General features: G+C 46.1%; 2 protein-coding genes across 5 annotated transcripts in view; both read left to right on the top strand.

Annotated features, from left to right (window-relative positions):
- LOC309514880 (uncharacterized protein) overlaps positions 1–5328 on the top strand; it is a 41926-nt gene extending 36598 nt beyond the window's left edge. The window contains exons 5-6 of the mRNA XM_082192318.1: positions 730–856; positions 1511–5328. Coding sequence (XP_082048444.1) covers positions 730–856; positions 1511–3000 — 1617 coding nt within the window. The 3' untranslated portion in view covers positions 3001–5328. The remainder of the gene's footprint in view (positions 1–729; positions 857–1510) is intronic.
- Positions 5329–8173: 2845 nt separating this feature from the next.
- LOC309514849 (uncharacterized protein) overlaps positions 8174–21424 on the top strand; it is a gene marked incomplete at its 3' end in the record, with an annotated part of 49128 nt that continues 35877 nt past the window's right edge. Inside the window, exons 1-5 of one of the 4 annotated variants that reach the window (XM_082192250.1) lie at positions 8660–8751; positions 11484–11987; positions 12174–12255; positions 12521–12603; positions 13789–13915. In XM_082192250.1, the coding sequence (XP_082048376.1) occupies positions 11574–11987; positions 12174–12255; positions 12521–12603; positions 13789–13915 (706 nt within the window). In that variant the 5' untranslated portion in view covers positions 8660–8751; positions 11484–11573. Of the gene's footprint in view, positions 8234–8659; positions 8752–11483; positions 11988–12173; positions 12256–12520; positions 12604–13788; positions 13916–21424 lie in introns of those variants that run through there. The other 3 variants (XM_082192249.1, XM_082192251.1, XM_082192248.1) reach the window with 3 other exon arrangements.

Here is a 21424-nt window from a genome sequence, read left to right as displayed (position 1 = left end):
GACCAGGTAGGGAGAAGGATTGCTTGGGGCACAGAGGCCGAGAGAGGGGGCAGCCAGGGTTCTCTGGGCCTCAACGAATCTCTTTCGCTCATCTCTTGACTTATGTCAAAACTGCCCTTAACAAAGGCTTAAAATGCCATTCCAGAAGGTTTATGTGCTGAGAATGATGAACAACCACCTCACGTTCACTAGCCTTCTGAATGTTGCTAGTACTATTCATCGGTAGCTTCAGTTTTATTTATATCATTTAATGCTAAAAAAAGCTTCTAAGCAGTTGACAAACCATGCGAAACAGTGGCCAGGATTCACCTAAGCAGCCCCATCAGTTACACAATGGAGCTTCTCCGCCCCCGCCCCCCTCACTTTCCCCTGTGCCCACATGTGCCCTTTGAAGTTGGCATTAGGGCACCGGGAAGATTCTCCCCCGCCCAGAAAAGGGCACAGGGAGAGCAAAGAGGAGACCCCTCCGTTTGGCAAACTTGCACAGACAGAATGCTTTGAGGAACACTACATGGAGTTCTACCCATTTACCCAAAGTTAAATCCATCATTAAAACATGCAATAAGAGAATTCCATTGAGACGTTAAAATAAGCATCCATAATTAAAATGTACAGCAAAACAATCCCATTAAAACTACATAGCAGTTAACAGGCAGAAAACAGCAGAACGACATGTGGAAGATAATCTTTATGCTGTCTGACAGCAAGACATTTTTCTTCTTCTTTTAGGGTCCGGTGTGCTTTGAAGATGTAGCTGTTCATTTCACAGAGGAGGAGTGGGCGTTGCTGGATCCTGACCAGAGAGCTCTGCATAAGGAAGTCATGGAGGAGAATCGTGGGATCCTGGACTCTCTCAGTAAGACTGCCCATTTGATCATAATATCTGCTTTGAAATGCGATACAGTCATACCTCGGGTTACAGCTGCTTCAGGTTGTGGTTTTTTGGGGTTACGGACCCCCAAAACGTGGATGTACCAGAACGGGTTACTTCCGGGTTTCGGCGGATGCGCAGAAGCGCTGAATCTCAACCCACATGTGCGCAGACGCGGGTTGTAAACGCTGCGGGTTGCAAACGTGCATCCCGCATGGATCACGTTCTCAACCCAAGTGTCCACTGTATATATCTTTATGTGATTCTGACACCCCCACAGCTACCCTTGAATTATCTGTCTTCTTAAACTATGAATAGCCTGGCCTAACTGCCCTGCCCTTTTAAATGTAGGCTTCAGAGTTGTTAGGGAACTTGAAGTAGATTCTGTCACATTTTTTATTTTGGTTTATGCTTCCCACATTTTTGGTTGACCAACGAGATTACTGACATTTGAAATGGCACAAATTATATGACTGGGCCAAGCAAAATCAATAAAAATGTATTGCCAGTCAACAGCAGTGAACCCTGGGGTAAGACCTTCAGTTTTTCCTCTATCACAAGCCTTCATGAGCATTGTTCAGTAGTTTGGGACTGCATTTTTTCCTGAGGATATGTAATCAATTTCTCCCTTTGTTGCAGGTGGTGATGAATTGCTAATTAAGAACGAGGAAGAGCATGACGAAATCCAAATAGTGGAAAATCCATATATATATTCAGATTGCTGGGAGAGCCTCTTTCAGAGCTCCCATTCCACTTCCCTTCAAAACATTCCCATTGGGAATAAGCCATATCAGTGCTTGGAATGTGGAAAAAGTTTTGGGCAGCGTGCGCATCTCAAGGGCCACCAGATTATTCATACTGGGGAGAAACCATATCAGTGCTTGGAATGCGGAAAGCGTTTCAGTCGGAGCACCCATCTCACTTCCCACCAAAGATTTCATACAGGAGAGAAACCGTACCAGTGCTTGCAATGTGGGAAAAGGTTCAGTCAGAGTGCCAATCTAACTTCCCACCAAAGATTTCATACCGGGGAGAAACCCTTTCAGTGCATAGAATGTGGAAAGAAGTTCAGTCGGACAGCCAATCTCATTTCCCATCAAAGAATCCATACAGGAGAGAAACCCTATGAGTGCTTGGAATGTGGAAAGAGCTTCAATGCGAGTTCCAGCCTCACGGTCCACCAAAGAATTCATACAGGGGAGAAACCATATCAGTGCTTGGAATGCGGAAAGCGCTTCAGTCACAGGCCTGGTCTCACCGTCCATCAGAGTATTCATACTGGGGAGAAACCTTATCTCTGCTCAGAATGTGGAAAGAGCTTCAGTAAGAGAGCCCACCTCACATCCCATGAAAGAATTCATACAGGGGAGAAGCCGTATCTCTGCTCAGAATGTGGGAAAAGTTTCAGTCAGAGTTCCCATCTCAAGGGCCACCAAAGAATTCATACAGGGAAGAAACTGTATCAGTGCTTGGATTGTGGGAAGAGCTTCAGTCATAGTGCCAAACTCTCTTCCCACAAAATATTTCATATTGGGGAGAAACCATTTCAGTGCTTGGAATATGGAAAGAGCTTCATTGCGGGCTCTAATCTTAATGGAGACCACAACCAAATCCACACAGTGGAGAAACCATATCAGTATTTGGAGAGTTCAGAGATGTTCGATCAGAAGGAAAGTCTCTCTTCACCTCAAAGAATTCACAGCAGGGAGAAACCCTATCAGTGCTTGGAATGTGGAAAGAGCTTCACCCAAAAACTAAGCCTCATTTCCCATCAAATTATTCATACAGGGGAGGTACCATATCAGTGTCTGGAATGTGGGAAGAGCTTTAATACAATCACAAACTTCCGTCGACATAAATATATTCACAGTGAGGTAAAACCGTATCAGTGTTTGGAATGTGGAAAGGGCTTCGGTCGGAAAGAAAGTCTCACTTCCCATCAAAGAATTCACACAGGGGAGAAACCCTATCAGTGCTTGAAATGTGGGAAAAGATTCAGTCAGAGTGCCCATCTCACTTCCCATGAAAGAACTCATACAGGGGAGAAACCCTATCAGTGCTTGAAATGCGGAAAGAGGTTCAGTCAGAGAACCCATCTCATTTCCCATCAAAGAACTCACATCGGGTAGAATCAAAGAATTGTAGAGTTGGAAGGGACCCAGTGCTGTCTGGTCCAATTCACCTCTTACCGTCAGAACGTTTTCCCTCATTTTTAGTTGGAATCTGCTTTCTTGTAACCTGAATCCATTGGTTCATGTCCTACCCTCCAGAGCAGGAAAAAACAAGTTTGCTCTATCTTCTATGTGATAGCTTTTTAGATATTTGAGGATGCCTATCATCTCTTCTCTTTTTCAGTACATACCCAAATACCGTTACTGTTCCTCATCAGGCTTGGTTTCCAGAACCTTGATGATCTTGGCCACTCTCCTCAGAACACATTCCAACTTGTCAATATCCTTCTTAAATTGTGGTGCCCAGAACTGAACAGTGGATTCCAGGTGTGGTCTGAGGAAGGCAGAATAGATTGGTCCTATTACTTCCCTTGATCGGGACACTAGACTTCTGTTGATGCAGCCTGGAATAGCATTAAGTGAATTTGCTGCTGCATCACTTTGTTGTCTCATGTTCAGCTTGTGGCAAGCCAGGATACCCCACCATATATTTGTGCAACTGGTTCTTCTTGCCTAACCGCAGAACCTGACATTTGTCCTATTTGAAATCCATTTATTCAGCTTCATGGCCAAATTGGGATTTGAACCCAAGTCTCCCAGGGTTCCTGAAACCCTTATCACTAGACCTAATCACTTGCTCTCTAGTAACACTCTTGGAAAACGTGCATGCTTGTGCATCTCCTTAATCTTTGTGTGCAGTGGTCTGGTGTTTTGTATTTAAAGTTGTATACACCTGTCTCAAAGTAATTAATGTAATAGTGGTAAGTAAGTAGAATGGTGGTTTTAAGGAAATTTTAGATAGGGAATGGGGGAGGGGTTAGGAATGCTAAAGTGGGAGATTATTGGCTCCGAGTTTGAAAGCACAAACTGAGTAGTTTTCACATAAATCACAACAAGATCTAAGATAAAGATTCGGTTCGGAAACTTCAGCTGGTGCAGAATTCAGCGGCCAGGTTGCTCACCAGAGCAAGATGGTCTGAGCATGTTACACCGATCCTGGTCCGACTGCACTGGCTATCGATTAGTTTCCGGGCCCAATTCAAAGTGTTAGTTTTGAGCTATAAAGCCGTAAATGGCTCAGGACCGTAATACCTCAAGGACTGACTTTTTCCATATGAACCCACCCAGACCCTGAGATCACCTTCTGAGTCCCTCCTTCGTGTGCCTCCTCCTTGAGAGGTCTGGAGGGGGGCGACACAAGAATGGGGCCTTCTCTGCAGTGGCTCCCCGTCTGTGGAATGCTCTCCTCAGGGAATTATACACCTTTAGGTGCCAGGCAAAAGTGGTCCTTTTTAACCAAGGCCTTTGGTTAACGTCCAATACCCTTTTAAAATGTAGCTCTTTTTTGGGGGGGAGTATTATTAGATTATTGCTTTTATTTTTATTTTATATACTGTGATCTTTTTATGTGAACTGCCCAGAGACCTCTGGGTATCGGGCGGTATATAAATTCAATAAATAGTAAAATAATAAAGATAATAAAGATACAAAAAACTCGACAGCGACAACCCCTCACCCAAAAAGCCCCAGAGACTGTTCAACAGGCTCAGCCATTGCAGCTGGAGTCAGTCCATCAGTCCTCCCAGGCCAGGTGGGAAAAGGCCTGCAAGGCAGGGAGCAGCTCTCCTGAGATGGTCTATAGTCGCTTCCGTAGAGACAGGTGGAGAGTGAAAGTAGTGGTTGTTTTGAAGCAGTGTTGCATTGGGTAGATTAGCAGTAAAGGAACAGCCTTATAATACCCCTTGTTAGGGATGCGGGTGGCGCTGTGGTCTAAACCACTGAGCCTAGGACTTGCCGATCAGAAGGTTGGCGGTTCGAATCCCCGCAATGACGGGGTGAGCTCCCGTTGCTCAGTCCCTGCTCCTGCCAACCTAGCAATTCGAAAGCACGTCAAAGTGCAAGTAGATAAATAGGTCCCACTCCGACGGGAAGATAAACGGCGTTTCCGTGCGCTGCTCTGGTTCGCCAGAAGTGGCTTAGTCATGCTGGCCACATGACCTGGAAGCTGTCTGCGGACAAACGCTGGCTCCCTCGGCCTATAGAGCGAGATGAGCGCCGCAACCTCAGAATTGTCCGTGACTGTCAGGGGTCCCTTTACCTTTACCCCTTGTTACAGTTGGGGGAAGAGGTGGGGTCTTCGTGATTTGTTTCCTGTTCTTGTTTTTATCATCATGCACTTGGTGTTTTTATATTGTATATTTATGTTGTGTATCGCCCTGAGATCTGCGGGGGAAGGGCGGTGTACAAATATAATAAAATAAATAAATAAACTATTAAAAACAACAACCAGGAACATTTGAAAGCATGCATTTATGTACACAAAGTTACCTGGGAACCCTTGTTATCTATCTATCTATCTATCATCTATCTATCTATCTATCTATCATCTATCTTTCTAGCTATCATCTATCTATCGATGAGCTGCATTCCACGGCACACCACCTCCTTTGCTATGTTAGGGGTGAAGTGTTCAGATAAGAGTTCTCTGTGATGACAGACAGAATAATGGGGGTGTTTGGTGAAAAACCCAGTAAAGACTCAGGTCAAAGCTGTGCACCTTGGCTCAAGTGGGAAGGGGGCGCAGGCGTGGGGGGCAGTGCCGGAGCAAATCTGAACAGGGAGAAACACCAATTCATGGAACAAACCCCATGGATTATTGTTTTGGACACACCAAGTGGAATGGAAGAAGCGAAAATCGAAGGAATGGTATTTCTAAGTTAGTATGATACATCTTGGTCTACAGGAATGGGTTCAGAAGCTATGGAACTGGATACGAATTAATTAATATTCCACAAAATTAATGGGCTAAAACTATTTTGAAGTATGAAGATACGTTACTCTTAAGGGGCTTCAAGTATCCAAGAAATCACATTGTGGACTCATGTTCAGCTTGTGATCTCCCAAGACCCCTGGATCCTTTTCACATGTGCTGTTGCCAAGGCAGGTTCCCCCTGTCTTGTACTGGTGCAGCTGGTTCTTCCTGCCTAAGTGCAGAATCTGACATGCATCCCTATTGAAATTCATTTATTGCATTTATGTACCACTTTTTTCTCCAAGGAGCTCGAGGTGGGGCTACATGGCTCTCCCCCTCCTCATTTAATCTGACAATAACCGTGCGAGGTAGCTTAGGCTGTGAAGCCCAGGTACATATACACATTCGAAGGAGGCTTTGTCGCAACAGACATTGGTCTTTGACTATTGGAAGAAAAAGAATGTGCAAATATTGACACTAAAATACATCACTTAACAGTGAAGCAAAACTGGAGCCGTGGTGGTGAGGATTGTGGTAGGTGAGGCTTTTATGGACTGGACCAATTAGGACTGCACTTTGCCATTCATCCATGTTAACAGCTGCCCAGTGACGCTGCTATAAAAAGGAGATCTAATGGTTCATGACACAAGCCAAAATAAAACAAGAACACATTAGTAACTCAAATACAGTATCAGTAGTAAAATAAACGTAACATTTCAGTTGTATATTCTACTGTGTTTGTATTGACCCTTTGCTGTAGTGCAGCGTTTCTCAAACTTGGGTCTCCAGCTGGTTTTGGACTACAACTCCCATCATCCCCAGTGGCTGATGGGAATTGTAGTACAAAAACAGCTGGGAAACCCTGCTCCAGGACTTGATATGTGGATAATGCCCCTTTCATTGGGACGGAAGCAGCTATTAGTACTGCATCCGTAGAAACAGCCTCCATGAACTGCAAAACAGACTCTGAGAGTGCACAGAGGGAGTGCAAACAGGGGAGCCAACTCTGCCCCAAAATCAGAGATATTCGTGATAAAAGGGGGCAAACCTGCCTGCTCCAATAACAGAGACCCATCTCATCCAAGACAGGCCTCTATTTTGGCATGGTTGGCTCAGACCCCATCCAGGTATATTTAGAGCAGTTTAAGGCTGTAATCCAAAACTGTTATTTTACACTTGGTCGCATTGCTCAGAGGAATTTGCTTCTGGGCAGAAATGCTTAAGACTGTGATGTAAACTCAGCCATTGATCAAGATGCCTATCATCATCATGGCAAGCTACGACTTTTGCATATTGTGTGAACACCTTTGTCCTGTCTTCTTCAAGGATGAAGAATCTCTTGCCTCAAAGGAGGAGGGCTTTCCGCTCTTTAAAAACCCACTGCTGTTCTGCAAGGTGCTTTAGGTTGCAATCCCATAAACACTTAAGACCTGTTGCCCTTAGTGGGGCTTACTTCCAGGGAGACAGGAATTGTACAACTAGTCTTAAGAGCAGGGCTGGATTTAGGTTTGATGAGGCCCTAAGCTACTGAAGGGATGCGGGTGGTGCTGTGGGTTAAACCACAGAGCCTAGGACTTGCTGATCAGAAGGTTGGTGGTTGCACCTGGCGCAACATCTGGGGGGGGGCGCGGAAGAGACTCGAGTGCTAAAATCCACGGGTTAGGGGGCGCAAATTACTTGCCTTGCCCCGGGTGCTGAGAACCCACGCTACGCCACTGTTCGCGACTGGACCTAATGGTCAGGGGTCCCTTTACCTTTAAGCTACTGAAGGTACTTTCTATGTCCAGCTGTCCTTTTGCCAACAACAAATTGTTGCTGTTTTTTGTGTTGATCTGCTATATGGTCTCCACAGTCACTTACGGACTCATTGTTAAAACCCTGTTTATGGAGGACAATCTTACTTGGCTACGAGGGATCGCCAAAAAGAAGAAGAAGGAGGTATCTGAAGCCATTTGCACGTAACAATTAGGAGCCTACACAACACAAAACACGGTTGCTGTATGGAGGTTTTATTTTATTTGTTTTTTATCTTATATTTTGGAAATGTACATCCAGGTTATTTTTTCCTTAAAAATTTTTTGGGGGCCCCCAAGAGAGTGGGGGCCTAAGCTCTTAACTTAGGAGGCTTAACAAAGCGCTTCTGCTATAGGGCACCTGCTCGAAGCTGCTCTATTCTCCCCCCATCCCCGGTGTTTTACACTGAAGGGCCGCCGCCATGACACGAGAGGCAGAGCGAGGCGGAGGCGGAAGGCGCTCCGCGTCCCTCGGGAAAGGCGTCCCCCCGGGCGGCAGGGCCCGCGCGCGAAGGTTCCGCCTCCGGCGCTTGAGAACCAGAGAGGGGCGGGGGAGCGAGCGAGGGGGCTGGACTAGATGGCCTCGCGGGGTCGCGGCTCTCCTATTTCTCTGAGTCTGGCGCTGGTGGGCTCTCCTCCCCTGGAGGTTAGTAAGCAGAGCCACGGGGGGGGGGGCGGCGTCTGCAGGGGATGCTCCTTGCCCGAAGGGGTTGGACTAGATGACCCCTGGGGGTCCCTTCCCGAGAAGAGGTTTCGCAGCCAGGTGTCTCTGGCATTTTGGATTCTAGGAAGGCGACTCCTGCTTCTTGCAGAGCCTTTTCCCTGCCAGCTGCTCCTCCCGTTCCTGGCCAAGGGAGGGGGCAGCTCAGAGCCCGGCCAGGACGCCCACCCCCCAAATGAAGCCCCTCCTCCGGGTGTGCGCGATGCCCGGGGCTCCTCCGGGACTCCTGCCTTCCAGAGGGACGGGGCGAGGGGTGAGCTTGCTCCGCTTGGCTTTGCAAGGGTTAAAAGGAGAGGAGCTGGATTCCTAGAGAGGAGAGGAAATAAAGGAGGGGGCAGGTGTCCCCCCAAGAGCTAAACCCTCTCCCTGCAGCCCCCCCCCCCCGCTTGCATAGGGAGATCCCTCTCTGCAAATGCCGCCTCGGGGGCCCCTCCTGGGATCTGGTGAGTCTCTCCTCTCTTCCCCCTGTGGGGCATTGGGGAGAAGGGGGGGGGGTCCCGGGGCTGCAGTGGGAGGGGGCATGGGGGGGCTGTTCGGCTCATGCATGGAGGACCCACCAGATCAGGGAGCAGAGGGTCCCCCTCCACGCCTTCCTCTCTGCAAAGCCAAGGAGAGCTCCTCGTCTGCAACTCTGCTCCTCCGGGGGCTGGTCTTTGGGTCAGGGGAAAAGTCATGCAAATAAACCCAATTCACATTGATGCACAGGTCACATTTATATTGCCAGAGGTGGTAGCCAGACGGAAACATTCGGACATTAAATACGCAGTGAAAATGAAAACCTGAACTGTGCAGTAAATAAACAAGGATTGTTGGAAGGTGGAGGGCAGAGAAATAAAGTGCTTATTCCTGGGTTGCAGAATTAAACCTTTGGAACTCCCTCCCGCAGGAGGCAGGTAAAGTCACCAACCTGGATGGCTTTAAAATGAGGTTGTTGTTGTTTAGTCGTGTCCGACTCTTCGTGACCCCCTGGACCAGAGCACGCCAGGCCCTCCTGTCTTCCACTGCCTCCCGCAGTTTGGTCAAACTCATGTCCGTAGCTCTGAGAACACTGTCCCACCATCTCATCCTCTGTCGTCCCCTTCTCCTTGTGCCCTCCATCTTTCCCAACATCAGGGTCTTTTCCAGGGAGTCTTCTCTTCTCATGAGGTGGCCAAAGTCTTGGAGCCTCAGCTTCAGGATCTGTCCTTCCAGTGAGCATTCAGGGCTGATTTCCTTCAGAATGGAGAGGTTTGACCTTCTTGCAGTCCATGGGACTCTCAAGAGTCTCCTCCAGCACCAGAATTCAAAAGCATCCATTCTTCGACGATCAGCCTTCTTGATGGTCCAGCTCTCACTTCCATACATCACTACTGGGAAAACCATAGCTTGAACTATACGGACCTTTTTCGGCAAGGTGATGTCTCTGCTTTTTAAGATGCTATCTAGGTTTGTTAAGAGGAGGAGGAGGCAAATTCATGGAGGAGGAGAGGGGAGCCAGGGTGGGTCTACTCTGCCCTCCACAGTGGACCCTTTGGCTTGATCCTGTGGAACCCATCTTCTGTTCTGATGCTGAAGAAGAAGAAGAGTTTGGATTTGATATCCCGCCTTTCACTCCCTTTAAGGAGTCTCAAAGCGGCTAACATTCTCCTTTCCCTTCCTCCCCCACAACAAACACTCTGTGAGGTGAGTGGGGCTGAGTTCGTCCCAATGCAATCCAGACTCCTGGCTAACCCATGTGTGCCCATTCAGACATGCAACCATTGCTCAGATGTCCTGAGAATCTTTGGAGACTTAACAGAAAGCCCTTCTCAGAACCCCTGGGGGTCTCACCATCCAAGGAAAGGAAGCAAAGCTCAGCTGGGGGTGAAACAGGCAGCGCCCCCCTCTTCCACCAGCCCCCTTTGTCCAAGGGACAATTATCTGAGTTCCCTGGCAAGGAGGATGGATTGTTAAACACTCTGGGGAGGGGGGGGTGTCTCCTAGCAACTGTCAGCATCCATAACTGTGGTTCTCAGGTAACAGGTAGGTAGCCGTGTTGGTCTGCTGTAGTCGAAACAAAATAATAATAAAATTCCTTCCAGTGGCATCTTAGAGACCAACTCAGTTCTTGGCATGAGCTTTCGTGTGCATGCACACTTCTTCAGATACACTGAAACAGAAGTCACCAGACCCTTATATATAGGGAGAGGGTGGGGAGGGGTATTACAGTATCCCAGGGATACTGTGGAGGAAGCCATAGAATTAGTTGGAAGGGGGTCCTGAGGATCATCTAGTCCAACCCTCTGCAATGTCAGGAGCCCTTGTGGTTAATTAAGAGTAATAGTCATATTTCTCCCTATGTTACCAATGAAATTTTAAAAAATGTTGGTCTTTGGTTGAATGTGGGAGCGGCGTTCAAAGTGAAGATAATTTCAATTTACATCAACCTCACTGAGCCAATTGCTGATGGGGTGAGTGGGTGTTTTCTTGCACTTTTATTTTCCTCCCCCCACACTTTATTTTTTATTGTTCTGGTTGTTGTTTTTGTTACTCTTATTACTAAAACTACATTTATAACCCAGGGCTGGTTGCAACCATATTCAGTATTAAAAACACACTTCTCAGCAGTCGGATATCGTGGTAAAGAGGGGAAGGTGCCTGGCTGGCCTCTGTCGGGAGGGAATTCCCTCACTGCCACCAAGATGCCCACTCTTGGGTCACCCCCACCGAAAACTCTGAGGGTGGTGATGAAACTCCCAGGAGGACCCCCTCTGCCAACCTGAACATCCAAGATGGTCTGTAGAGAAGGAGACAGTTAGTCAGATATTTGGGGACCTAAGTGAATCCCTCACGTGAGCACCTTGATGTGAGCCTCATACAGCCCATACACATTACTCATTCGTCAATCACAGTTCTGACTTCAGTCTTTGACTGAAACTATTGAAAGGCAGGAGCAACCAGGCTTACTCGTATCACAGAAATCCCTTCAGTTGCCTCCACATTTTGCATGGTAACTTTCCTTCTAGGAGGGCTAGAGGCTTACTTCTCCTTCTTGCCTGCTTGTTTGCTTGTTTCTTGAAGATAGCTAAGAATCTGAGCTGTGAGGAGGTGCAGGCCTTGATCCTAAGCAAGACTCAACCATGCTTGCTCAAGGAATCTCTTGTCTTCTCCTGGCAGTGTATGAATTTTATAACAGAACAATATATTTGCTTTGTAGGATTTGCTAGCAGCTCTCATAAGGACAGACAGAACTTGACAGAAGACCAAGCGTTCCTTCTGATCTCTTGGAGACTTCCTGAGAGCCCAGATGGATGAGCAAGACTCAGATGGCAGTGAAGCAGGAAGAGACCATGCCATCAACATTGAGAACAGTGGAGGATTCTGGGAAAACTCTGTGCAGAAGATCGTGAGTGAGAAGGATACCCTCTGCACAGATGTGCAGAACCAGCAGTTTAGGCAGTTCTGCTACCAGGATGCCAATGGACCCCGAGAGGTTTGCAGCCGACTCCACCACCTTTGCCATCAGTGGCTGAAGCCAGAAAGGCACACGAAAGCTCAGATGCTGGACCTGGTGATCTTGGAGCAGTTCCTGGCTGTCCTTCCGCCAGAGATGGAGAGCTGGGTGAGGGAATGTGGAGCGGAGACCAGTTCCCAGGCGGTGGCCCTGGCCGAAGGTTTCCTCCTGAGTCAGGCAGAGGAGAGGAAGCAGGCAGAGCAGCAGGTGAGAGAGACTGTCCTCTGGATACTCCCAAGGGGCTCCAAACAGGAGGGAGAGTATCCCCCAACACTGTAATAGTTTGCCCATCCTTTTTTGGAAAGCTTCCAAGGAATGATGTCTGATGCCATTGGAGTGTTTACATCTGCCATTCTTTTTCTAATTCCTCTCAAATCCTTCTTGCTCTTTCAGGGAAAGAATCCATTTGCAGAGATGGGCCTGGATTCCTATGAGGCAAGGAGGACTCTGTTGGACACCAGAGAGAGGCCCCCAGGTAGGAAGCAATGAGGTTTTTCTCTTTCTTTGGTCACGTTCTGTGGATTTTGAAACTAATCTGAGATGTCTTCACATCTTTTTGGAGAAAACATTTGTGACCTAGAATCCTGAGGGGAGATGTTTTTTTACACAGCTAAACAACAAAATGGGTCCAAATAAAAGCAGCAAGTGAGGCTTTGTCTAAGGCCCACCTGTAGCTAGAGATGCCCAGCTTCACCTCTGAGAGAAGCATGCCCTCATGGCTTCCCATTTAACTTTGGCAGGTGACAGAAGGATGCTGACAATACCTCCTCATCTGCCTTTCCATGGAGGTGGAGCTGAAGCAGTGGCTGTGGAACCGGATCAGGTAGCGGGAAGGAGCCTTGTGGGGAAGAGGCAGAGGGGTGGGGCAGCCAGATTGCTTTTTGGCCCAAAGGAATCTCCTCTCCTCCTCTTGACTTCTGTCAAAGCTGCCCTGAACAAAGTCTGAGCATGTCAATCAAGGTTTATGTGTTGAGAATAAGGATCTTCACCTAGACTGGCCTTCATAAGGTTGCTAGCATTATGTATCAGTTTTTGTTGTTTAGTTGTTTAGTCGTGTCCGACTCTTTGTGACCCCCTGGACCAGAGCACGCCAGGCATACTCCTGTCTTCTACTGCTTCCTGCAGTTTGGTCAAATTCATGTTCATAGCTTCGAGAACACTGTCCAACCATCTCGTCCTCTGTCATCCCCTTCTCCTTGTGCCCTCCATATTTCCCAACATCAGGGTCTTTTCCAGGGAGTCTTCTCTTCTCATGAGGTGGCCAAAGTCTTGGAGCCTCAGCTTCAGGATCTGTCCTTCCAGTGAGCACTCAGGGCTGAATTCCTTCAGAATGGAGAGGTCTGATCTTCTTGCAGTCCATGGGACTCCCAAGAGTCTCCTCCAGCACCAGAATTCAAAAGCATCCATTCTTCGGCGATCAGCCTTCTTGATGGTCCAGCTCTCACTTCCATACATCACTACTAGGAAAACCATAGCTTTAACTACACGGACCTTTGTTGGCAAGGTGATGTCTCTGCTTTTTAAGATGCTGTCTAGGTATTTACATCTTTATCTCTTAATGCTAAAATCGGCTTATCAGCTGTCGGAAAACCATACAACAGAGTGGTGAGGATTCACCTAACTGCCCCACCAGCTGCACAACGAGGCTATTTTCCCTCTCACCCCCTTCCCTGTGTCCCCAGGTGCCCCTTGAAGTTGGCTTTAAGGTACTAGGAAGGTTCTGCCCCAGAACAGCAGACAGGGGGTCCTTCCATGAGGCAAACGGGAAGGCGTGCGCAGATAAAATGATTGGAAGACTACCTTGTGGAGTTCCACTCTTTTCCAAAAGATTAATACCTGTCATTAAAAGACACAATTAAATACATTAAAAGAATCTCACGTGTAATTAAAATATGCAGGAAAACAATCCCATTAAAACAACACAGCCATTGACAGGCAGAAAACAACAGAGCAGCGTGTAATAGATAATCTTTATGCTGCCTAAGAGGAATGTACTTTTTCATTTTAGGGTCCAGTGTGCTTTGAAGATGTAGCTCTCCATTTCACAGACGAGGAATGGGCATTGCTGGATCCTGACCAGAGAGCTCTGCATAAGGAAGTCATGGAGGAAAATCGTGGGCTCACGGACTCGCTTGGTAAGGCTCCTGTTGGATGATAATATCTGTTTTGGAATTCAGTACATACAGTATCTCTATGTAACGAACCTCCAATATTTTGATGGGGCTCAGCCAGACCATGTACAACATCTGGGATTCTAACACCCCCCCAAAGCACACCTTGAATGGAGAATTTCTAATGTTTTGGCTGTGAATGTTCTTCCTCCAGTTATGCCTTTTTTAAACAATGACCAGGCTGCTCTGAAATGACTGGACTGTTAAAATGTAGGCTTCAGAGTGCTAAGGGAACCTGAAGTAGCTTCTGCCAGGATGTTTATTTATTTTATTGCTTCTGTCAGGTTTTTTATTACCAAAAAAGGCAGGCTTCCATGATAGGGCCAAACAAGAAAGAGCCATTCTTTTCCAAACTCAGGTTACCAAAGATACGTCTGTTAAAGCCAGTTAACAAAGGTAGCAAACCCTGTAGGAAGACCTCACAACTAATTCCGTTCAGTTCTTCCTCTATCACAAGCATTCATTAGCATCGTTCAGTAATTTGGGGCTGCATTTCTTCCTAATTTGTTTCTCTCTTCATTGCAGGTGGTGATGAATTGGAAATTAGGAACAAGAGAGAACACGATAAAATCCACACAGTGAAAAAACCATATCAATATTTGGAGTGTGGAGAGAGTTTCAGGCAGAGCTCCCATTCATCTTCCCATCAGAGAAATCCCAATGGACAGAAACCCTATCAGTGCTTGGAATGTGGAAGGAGCTTCAGCCGGAACTCCAATCTCACCTCCCATCAAATAATTCATACAGGGGAGAAAGCGTATCAGTGCTTGGAATGTGGAAAGAGATTCACCCATAAGAAAAATCTCACTTGCCATCAAAGAATTCATACCGGGGAGAATCCATACCAGTGCTTGGAATGTGGGAAGAGCTTCATTCGGAGAGAAAGTCTGACATCCCATCAAAGAAATCATACAGGAGATAAACCATATCAGTGCTTGGAATGTGGGAAGAGCTTCAACCAGAAGAAAAATCTCATTTCCCATCAAATAATTCATACAAGGGAGAAACCATATCAGTGTTTGGAATGTGGAAAGAGATTCCGTAAGAGCTGCCATCTCACACCCCATCAAAGAATTCATACTGGAGAGAAACCCTATCAGTGCTTGGAATGTGGAAAGAGCTTCAGTCGGAAAGATAGTCTCAATTCCCACAGAAGAATTCATAGTGGGGAGGAGCCATATCAGTGCATGGAATGTGGAAAAAGCTTCACCTGGAAGGAAAGTCTCAATTCCCACCAAAGACTTCATAGTGGGGAGGAACCATTTAAATGCTTGGAATGTGGAAACAGCTTCAGTTGTAAGAGAAATCTCACTTTCCATCAAACAATTCATACAGGAGAGAAACCATATCAGTGCTTGGAATGTGGGAACACCTTCACCCAGAAGTTAAGTCTCATTTCCCACCATCTAATTCATACAGGGGAGAGACCGTATCAGTGCTTGGAGTGTGGAAAAAGTTTCAATAAGAGGGGCAATCTCACAGCTCATCAAAGAATTCATACAAGGGGGAAACCATAGTAGTGCTTGGAATATGGCAAGAGCTTCAGTAAGCCCCAATCTCACTGACCATCAAAGAACTCATAGTGCAGAGAAACCATCTATCAGGAGACTTCAGTATGTGGATGAGGATTGCAATGGAGTAGACCCCCAGTGCCCAATATTTCTTCATGGTGCAAGTCGCTGTACGAGGTGTTGAATACCTTTTCCACGTCACATATGGGGAGACAGTTAGGAGCAATTTGGCAACACTGACGAGGTAGCCATCAGTGCTGATCTCTTCTCTGATGACACTGATCTCCAGTGTTGCAAATTTGTGCTGCTGCTCACTGCAACTGTCGTCCTTTGCATGTCCAGGATGGTGTCATCATGAAACTCTTCCTGGTATCTGCTGAGCACACACAGAAAATAAGGACACAGTCCAGGAGGAAGAAGCAGAACCATTGCATAACAGTTCCTCCAGCTCCCGTCCCTCCTAGACGGTTGCTGAGAGATCCAGCAGAACCAGGAAACAGCTTTCACATCTGTCCATAGTCCGCCGGAAATCATCGACCTTCGCAACCAAGGCTGTTTCAGTCCCATGATGGGGCCTGAAGCCCAATTGGAAAGGGATCCAAATGGTTTCTCTCGCACCACATGAAAACCCTCTTGAATGAGGAAGGGATAACACACTTGAGGAGTGTTAGCCACATGTCACCCATTCATGTATTTGGCGGTATTACCTATGTCTGTTTACCCAAGGAAAGCAGGTACAAGTTAGATTCCAGGGCAGAAGAGACTATGGCGATTGGCTGTGCTTCGGGGAGCAAAAAATATAGGGAAAGGCATCACAAGGCATGAGGTTCATTTTGCTCATGGGTAGGCATACTAAGGGCTGGGGGCCAGATCTGGCTCAATCGCCTTCTAAATCCACCCCTCTGTCTGGGAATCAGCGTGTTTTTACATGAGTAGAATGTGTCCTTTTATTTAAAATGCATCTCTGGGTTATTTGTGGGGCACAGGAATTCATTATTATTTCTTTCTTCAAAATATAGTCTGGCCCCCCACAAGGTCTGAGGGACAGTAGACCGGCCCCCTGCTGAAAAAGGTTGCTAACCCGATTTTGATGAACACAGGAAGACTGACGAGAACTTTGATAGATTTTTACAAGGAGTCAGGGATTAGGGTTAGGGGTGTAGGATTAGAGGGTTAGGGTTGGAATAGGGTTGAAGGGTAGGGGTTGCAGTTAGTGTTACATTAGGGTAAGGGGTTAAAGCAGGGGTTGTCAACCTGGTCCCTACCGCCCAGCAGTGGGCGTTTCAGGATCCTAGGTGGGCAGAAGGGGGGGTTCTACGTCACAAGCTGAATCCTCCTTCCATCGAGCACTGGGGGGCGGTAAGGAAATTTTACCATCAAGAAAGATGCATTTATGGGCAGTAGGTATAAAAAGGTTGACTACCCCTGGATTAAAGTCACCATTAGAGTTAGGGGTTTGTGTTGGGGTTTTGGTTAGAGGGGTTGAGTTCAGGGGTTAGGGATTAAGGTTCAGGGTAGGGTGTGGGGTTAGAGGGTTGTTAGCTTTAGGGTCGGGATAATTGTACAGGATTCGGCCTCAAGTTTAGGATTAGAGCTTGAGGGTTGGGTTACGGTTAGGGGTTAATGTTCAGGTTTCGGCTTATGGTTAGGGATTTAGGGTTAGGTTTGAGTTGGGTTGTTAGGGTGGGTGGGGTTAGGGGTAGGGGAAGCTGGAAGCAAGGCATTGGGCTGGACAGAAATGTTTGATTTGCTTGAATACAAGACTATGGGGCAAGAAAGAACTTCTTGGGGTATTGATGGTGTGATCTCCTCCATCGCAGGGTCAGGTTGTAGATATGTGTAAATAAACCATATATCCTAAAGACACCACAGTCGTCCCTCATTCTAGGAAACATAAACCCTGGGTTTGTGAAGAGTGAGATATAGAGCTATGGATTCAACCCCCAACATCTTCAGATGGGGATGGGAATGTCCTTTGAGACCTTGGAGAACATCTGCAGTCTGTGGAGACAAATCAGAGTTAGCTGAAGCAAAGGTCTGATGTGGGATAAAGGAGCCCCCATGATCCCATGTCTTTGTCATCGTAAAAAACATGGCAGCCTCAGTGCAAAAGGATGCTAAACCCAACAAAGGAGTCCCCAGCAGGCCACAGGACCTTGGTGAGAAATCTCTGAGAGAAGCAGGAGTCCCACTTACACATTCCCCCAGAGAAAGAAGGGGCTAGTCTGGTGTGGGTCGCCATGCATAAGAGAGCCACTGTGGTGTAATGTGTAGAGCAGCCTTTCTCCACCTTGGGTCCCCAGAAGTTGGACTACAAGTCCCATCATCCCTAAGGTGGTCAGGGAGTGGAGAGTGTTGGATGGACTAGGACCGGGAAGACCAAGTTTCGAATCCCCACTCCGTCACTGTCTCTTAGCTTGACCTGCTTCCCTGTGTTGCTGGGAGAAAACCATGTATGGCGCCTTGAGCTCCATGGAAGAAAGGGGGGATGTCAATATAAATAGCTAATAAATAAAAATAAATAACACACGTACATCAGAATAACACATAAGAATCTATTATCCCCATTCCAACCAAAGGTGACAGAATTCATGAGCTGCAATCCAGCAGTTTCACGCTGCAATCTCCTTTTGAAATTATTCTCTTGGAGAACAAAAGGTTTTGGGAAAGAGTTATGTTCTCCCCCACTTTATACTTTCAGATGCTCAAATGATCAATGAAGGGCACAATCTGCCTTCCTGTAGCTGCAGGTACAAAGCAAGCACGCACAAATGTTCTCAGGGCACAGCCGATCTCAATGCCAGTGACACAGCATCAGAGGAAAAACCGAGTTGAGCAGCTCTGTGACTGTAGTGCTAAGTATCCCCATTTGTTTGCTGAATCCACTGAAATTCTAACGAGGGCATAGTGAAAGCAGTGTTAGGAGCTAAATCCTCTGTGTGTGTGTGTGTAGCCTCAGAACTCAATCCTAGGGGCAGTAACGCTTTAGAAACTTAAGTTTTCAGCTCTGCCCCAGCAGGAATATCTTGAGGAGCCAGAAGCTTAGATGAGATCCCCATTTTAGAGAGGCAGGTATCATCAAAAAAGCGAAACGAATTGACCTATGGTTTCATGTGGCAGAGACTTAAGTTCGCAGGAGAGCCATCTTAGAATCAACAAGGTAGATGTCTCTCACTGCAAGCTTCAGTTTTTTGGTAGGGGAAGGAAGAATGGCATATAAGCTATGGATTCAGCTGTAAGTTTCATTCTTCACTTTAAAACCGGTTAGAACTAGTTCAGTTTTTCAAAACCAGAATGTAAATTAATCACCACTTAACCAAGACCCACATTCCTCTCTGCTCAAAATGTAGGACTTGGAGCAAGCTATCATTCCCCTGACCAAAATGCCCAGAGTGATACTGAGTTGGAGAATGAAATCAAGGAAACAGCCAAAAGAGGAAGGGATGCCAGAATCAACAGCAACACTTTATTACAGTCGTAGACCAGCATAATATCAGAATCAGCGACTTCTGATTACCAGCACATATACTGGCTACATGTGTGTTGTTGTTTTTAAAGGTATTGTTATTGAATTATTTTTTACACAAAATAAAAACCAGACTAGTCTACAGAAGAAGAATAAAAAACAAACAGGAACATGTACAGAGGAGGGCAAGCGTATGGAAACCAAGTCTAACTACGAATGGTTGAGGGAACTGGATATCTCTAGCCTGGAAAGGAGGAGAGTGAGAGGAGATAGAATAGCTATCTAAAAATGGCTTACCACTGTGTGGTGAGAAATCACTCCTACACCATCTTGTTTGCTACCCAAGTGAAGAGCAACCAGCTCTTGAATAAACCACAGAACCAGGGAAACTATTTTTCACGTCCACCATCTGGATTTAGGGACCCAGCATTTATTATAGCTATTGCATTAGGGCAGAGCTCAGTCAACTCAACGTGCCAGTTGAGAAGGTCTGCCCCAAGGAAATTCAGAATGAAAGGAGAGGGTGCACCTCCACAGGCACATACCTCCACATGTGGTGGGAGTGCCCCCAAATCCAACTATTCTGGACAACAACCATACAAGAAATAAGTAAAATAACCAAGCAAGTATTAGAAATCACCCCAGAATTGGCCCTACTAAACATCTTCCAAGACAATAATGCCCATTTACACCACAAAGAACTCATAACGCACCTACTCTCAGCAGCCAGAAGCATAATAACCAGACACTGGAGAGACCTGTCAGGAATAAGCATGGACCAAGGTACCAAATAGAATGGGAAACAGCCTTACTAGAAAAATTAACCAATAAACTGAAACTGACAGGGGGACAAATAGAAGAAGACGCCTTCACCCCGGTATGGCTCCCCTTTATCACATACACAGCCCAACAAAACAACAAGAATCCACCAACAGCATACAAATCAATATGGCTAACCTGATCCAAAACACCCACCCCAGTCACACATGAAACAAAGATCACCACTGCAAACCACAAATGAATAACCACACCCTAGGCCAACCCCAACCTCTCTCAGGAACATAAGTGAACAGCAGAGAACCTGCACAAGCAACGCTGACACCAACCCCCCCATATATTAAGTAAAATAGAAACATCGCCACCCGACCCCACCCCCACTCACCTTTCCCCCCTCCACCTCTTTCCCCCTATTCTTCCGAATGTCTCAACAAATAAAACTGATCTGTAAAAGTGTTACACGGGGGGGGGGGGATACGAGAGATTGCAAACACTTTTGTAAATCAATAAGATCTTTAATAAAAAAAAATAAAAATAAGGCAATCTTAAACATAAAACATCTCCTTTACATGTGTCAAGAAAGGTCACAGGTCATTGGACAGAAAACACGCATGGCTCCATCCTGGTATCTTCACCCCTGCAGTCACCTTGGAGTGGCCCCGATGTGCCCAGGCCATTTGACCATTTTGGGTACTGGATGTCCCTCGCTGCCCTGGCAACGAAGCCTATGGTCAGTCTTTCTTGACATTTCTCCATCTATCAGGAAGCTTCCAAGGATTTCTTCCCTGGTGATAACTCATGACTGACATAGGAAAACATCCTGTCATTTGTGCCACTTTCTGGGTCAGGTAAGGAGAGATGGAATGTAGCGTAAAAGGGGGGAGATTCACAAATGCACAACACACACAAAACCAAGTCTAATACATTCTAAAAGGTTAAATGCAATTCAAGTGAAACACTGAAATATTATTAAAACCATAAAAATATACACCTGGGGTCACCAATTCTTATATCATTCCCCCGCTGTGATCATAACCTTTTCAAGGATTATGACCACACTTTATCAAAGTTATCAATCGACCTATTGGCCTTAGGTACAAAACAACACACTTTTACAGGCACTGAATACCACAACATAGCAATATAAAACACAGAATGACTGAGAGGAAAACTAACAACTCTCCTTTCAAGGCTTCCTTTATCTCACTAATCTGAGGAGATCAACCTTTCAGGAACCTTGGGGAAGTAGTATCCCTTGCTTTAAACATGATAGTCTAGGTTTTATACACAGTAGGAAGGTCTATTAATAAAGAAACATTAATTTTTTTGCTTCAGCTTTTTTTTTTATTCCCGGTGTCAAATTAGTCTTCTGGACCCAATATCTTTGCTATTCCACAACAATTCCCCTTTAATGAATCCCTGGTAAGGGCTTTCATCAATCATCAGCAATCTCCTGATTTTTTTTTTTTTGCATTTTAAAATTTTATTGATTTCCCATTATTTATACATTATATTCGTATTTCAATACAACTCATACATTTTGAACTTCCTTCAGCGTCGTTGACATTATTCGTGTTTATATCTTTAAAACACATTCCATTCCTTCATATTGCCATTCTTTCCTCCCTTCATGCATTATTTCTATTAAGCAATATTTATTAGTTCTTTACAGTGCCTCTTTAAATCCCACTAGCGTTGTATTTACAAAACATTTATTCT

The sequence above is a fragment of the Podarcis vaucheri genome, assembly GCF_965113315.1.
Source record: "Podarcis vaucheri genome assembly, chromosome: 12".
NCBI classification, from domain to species: domain Eukaryota; kingdom Metazoa; phylum Chordata; class Lepidosauria; order Squamata; family Lacertidae; genus Podarcis; species Podarcis vaucheri.
The sequence above is the reverse complement of the archived record's forward strand: the minus strand, read 5'-3'. Positions and strand labels throughout refer to the sequence as shown.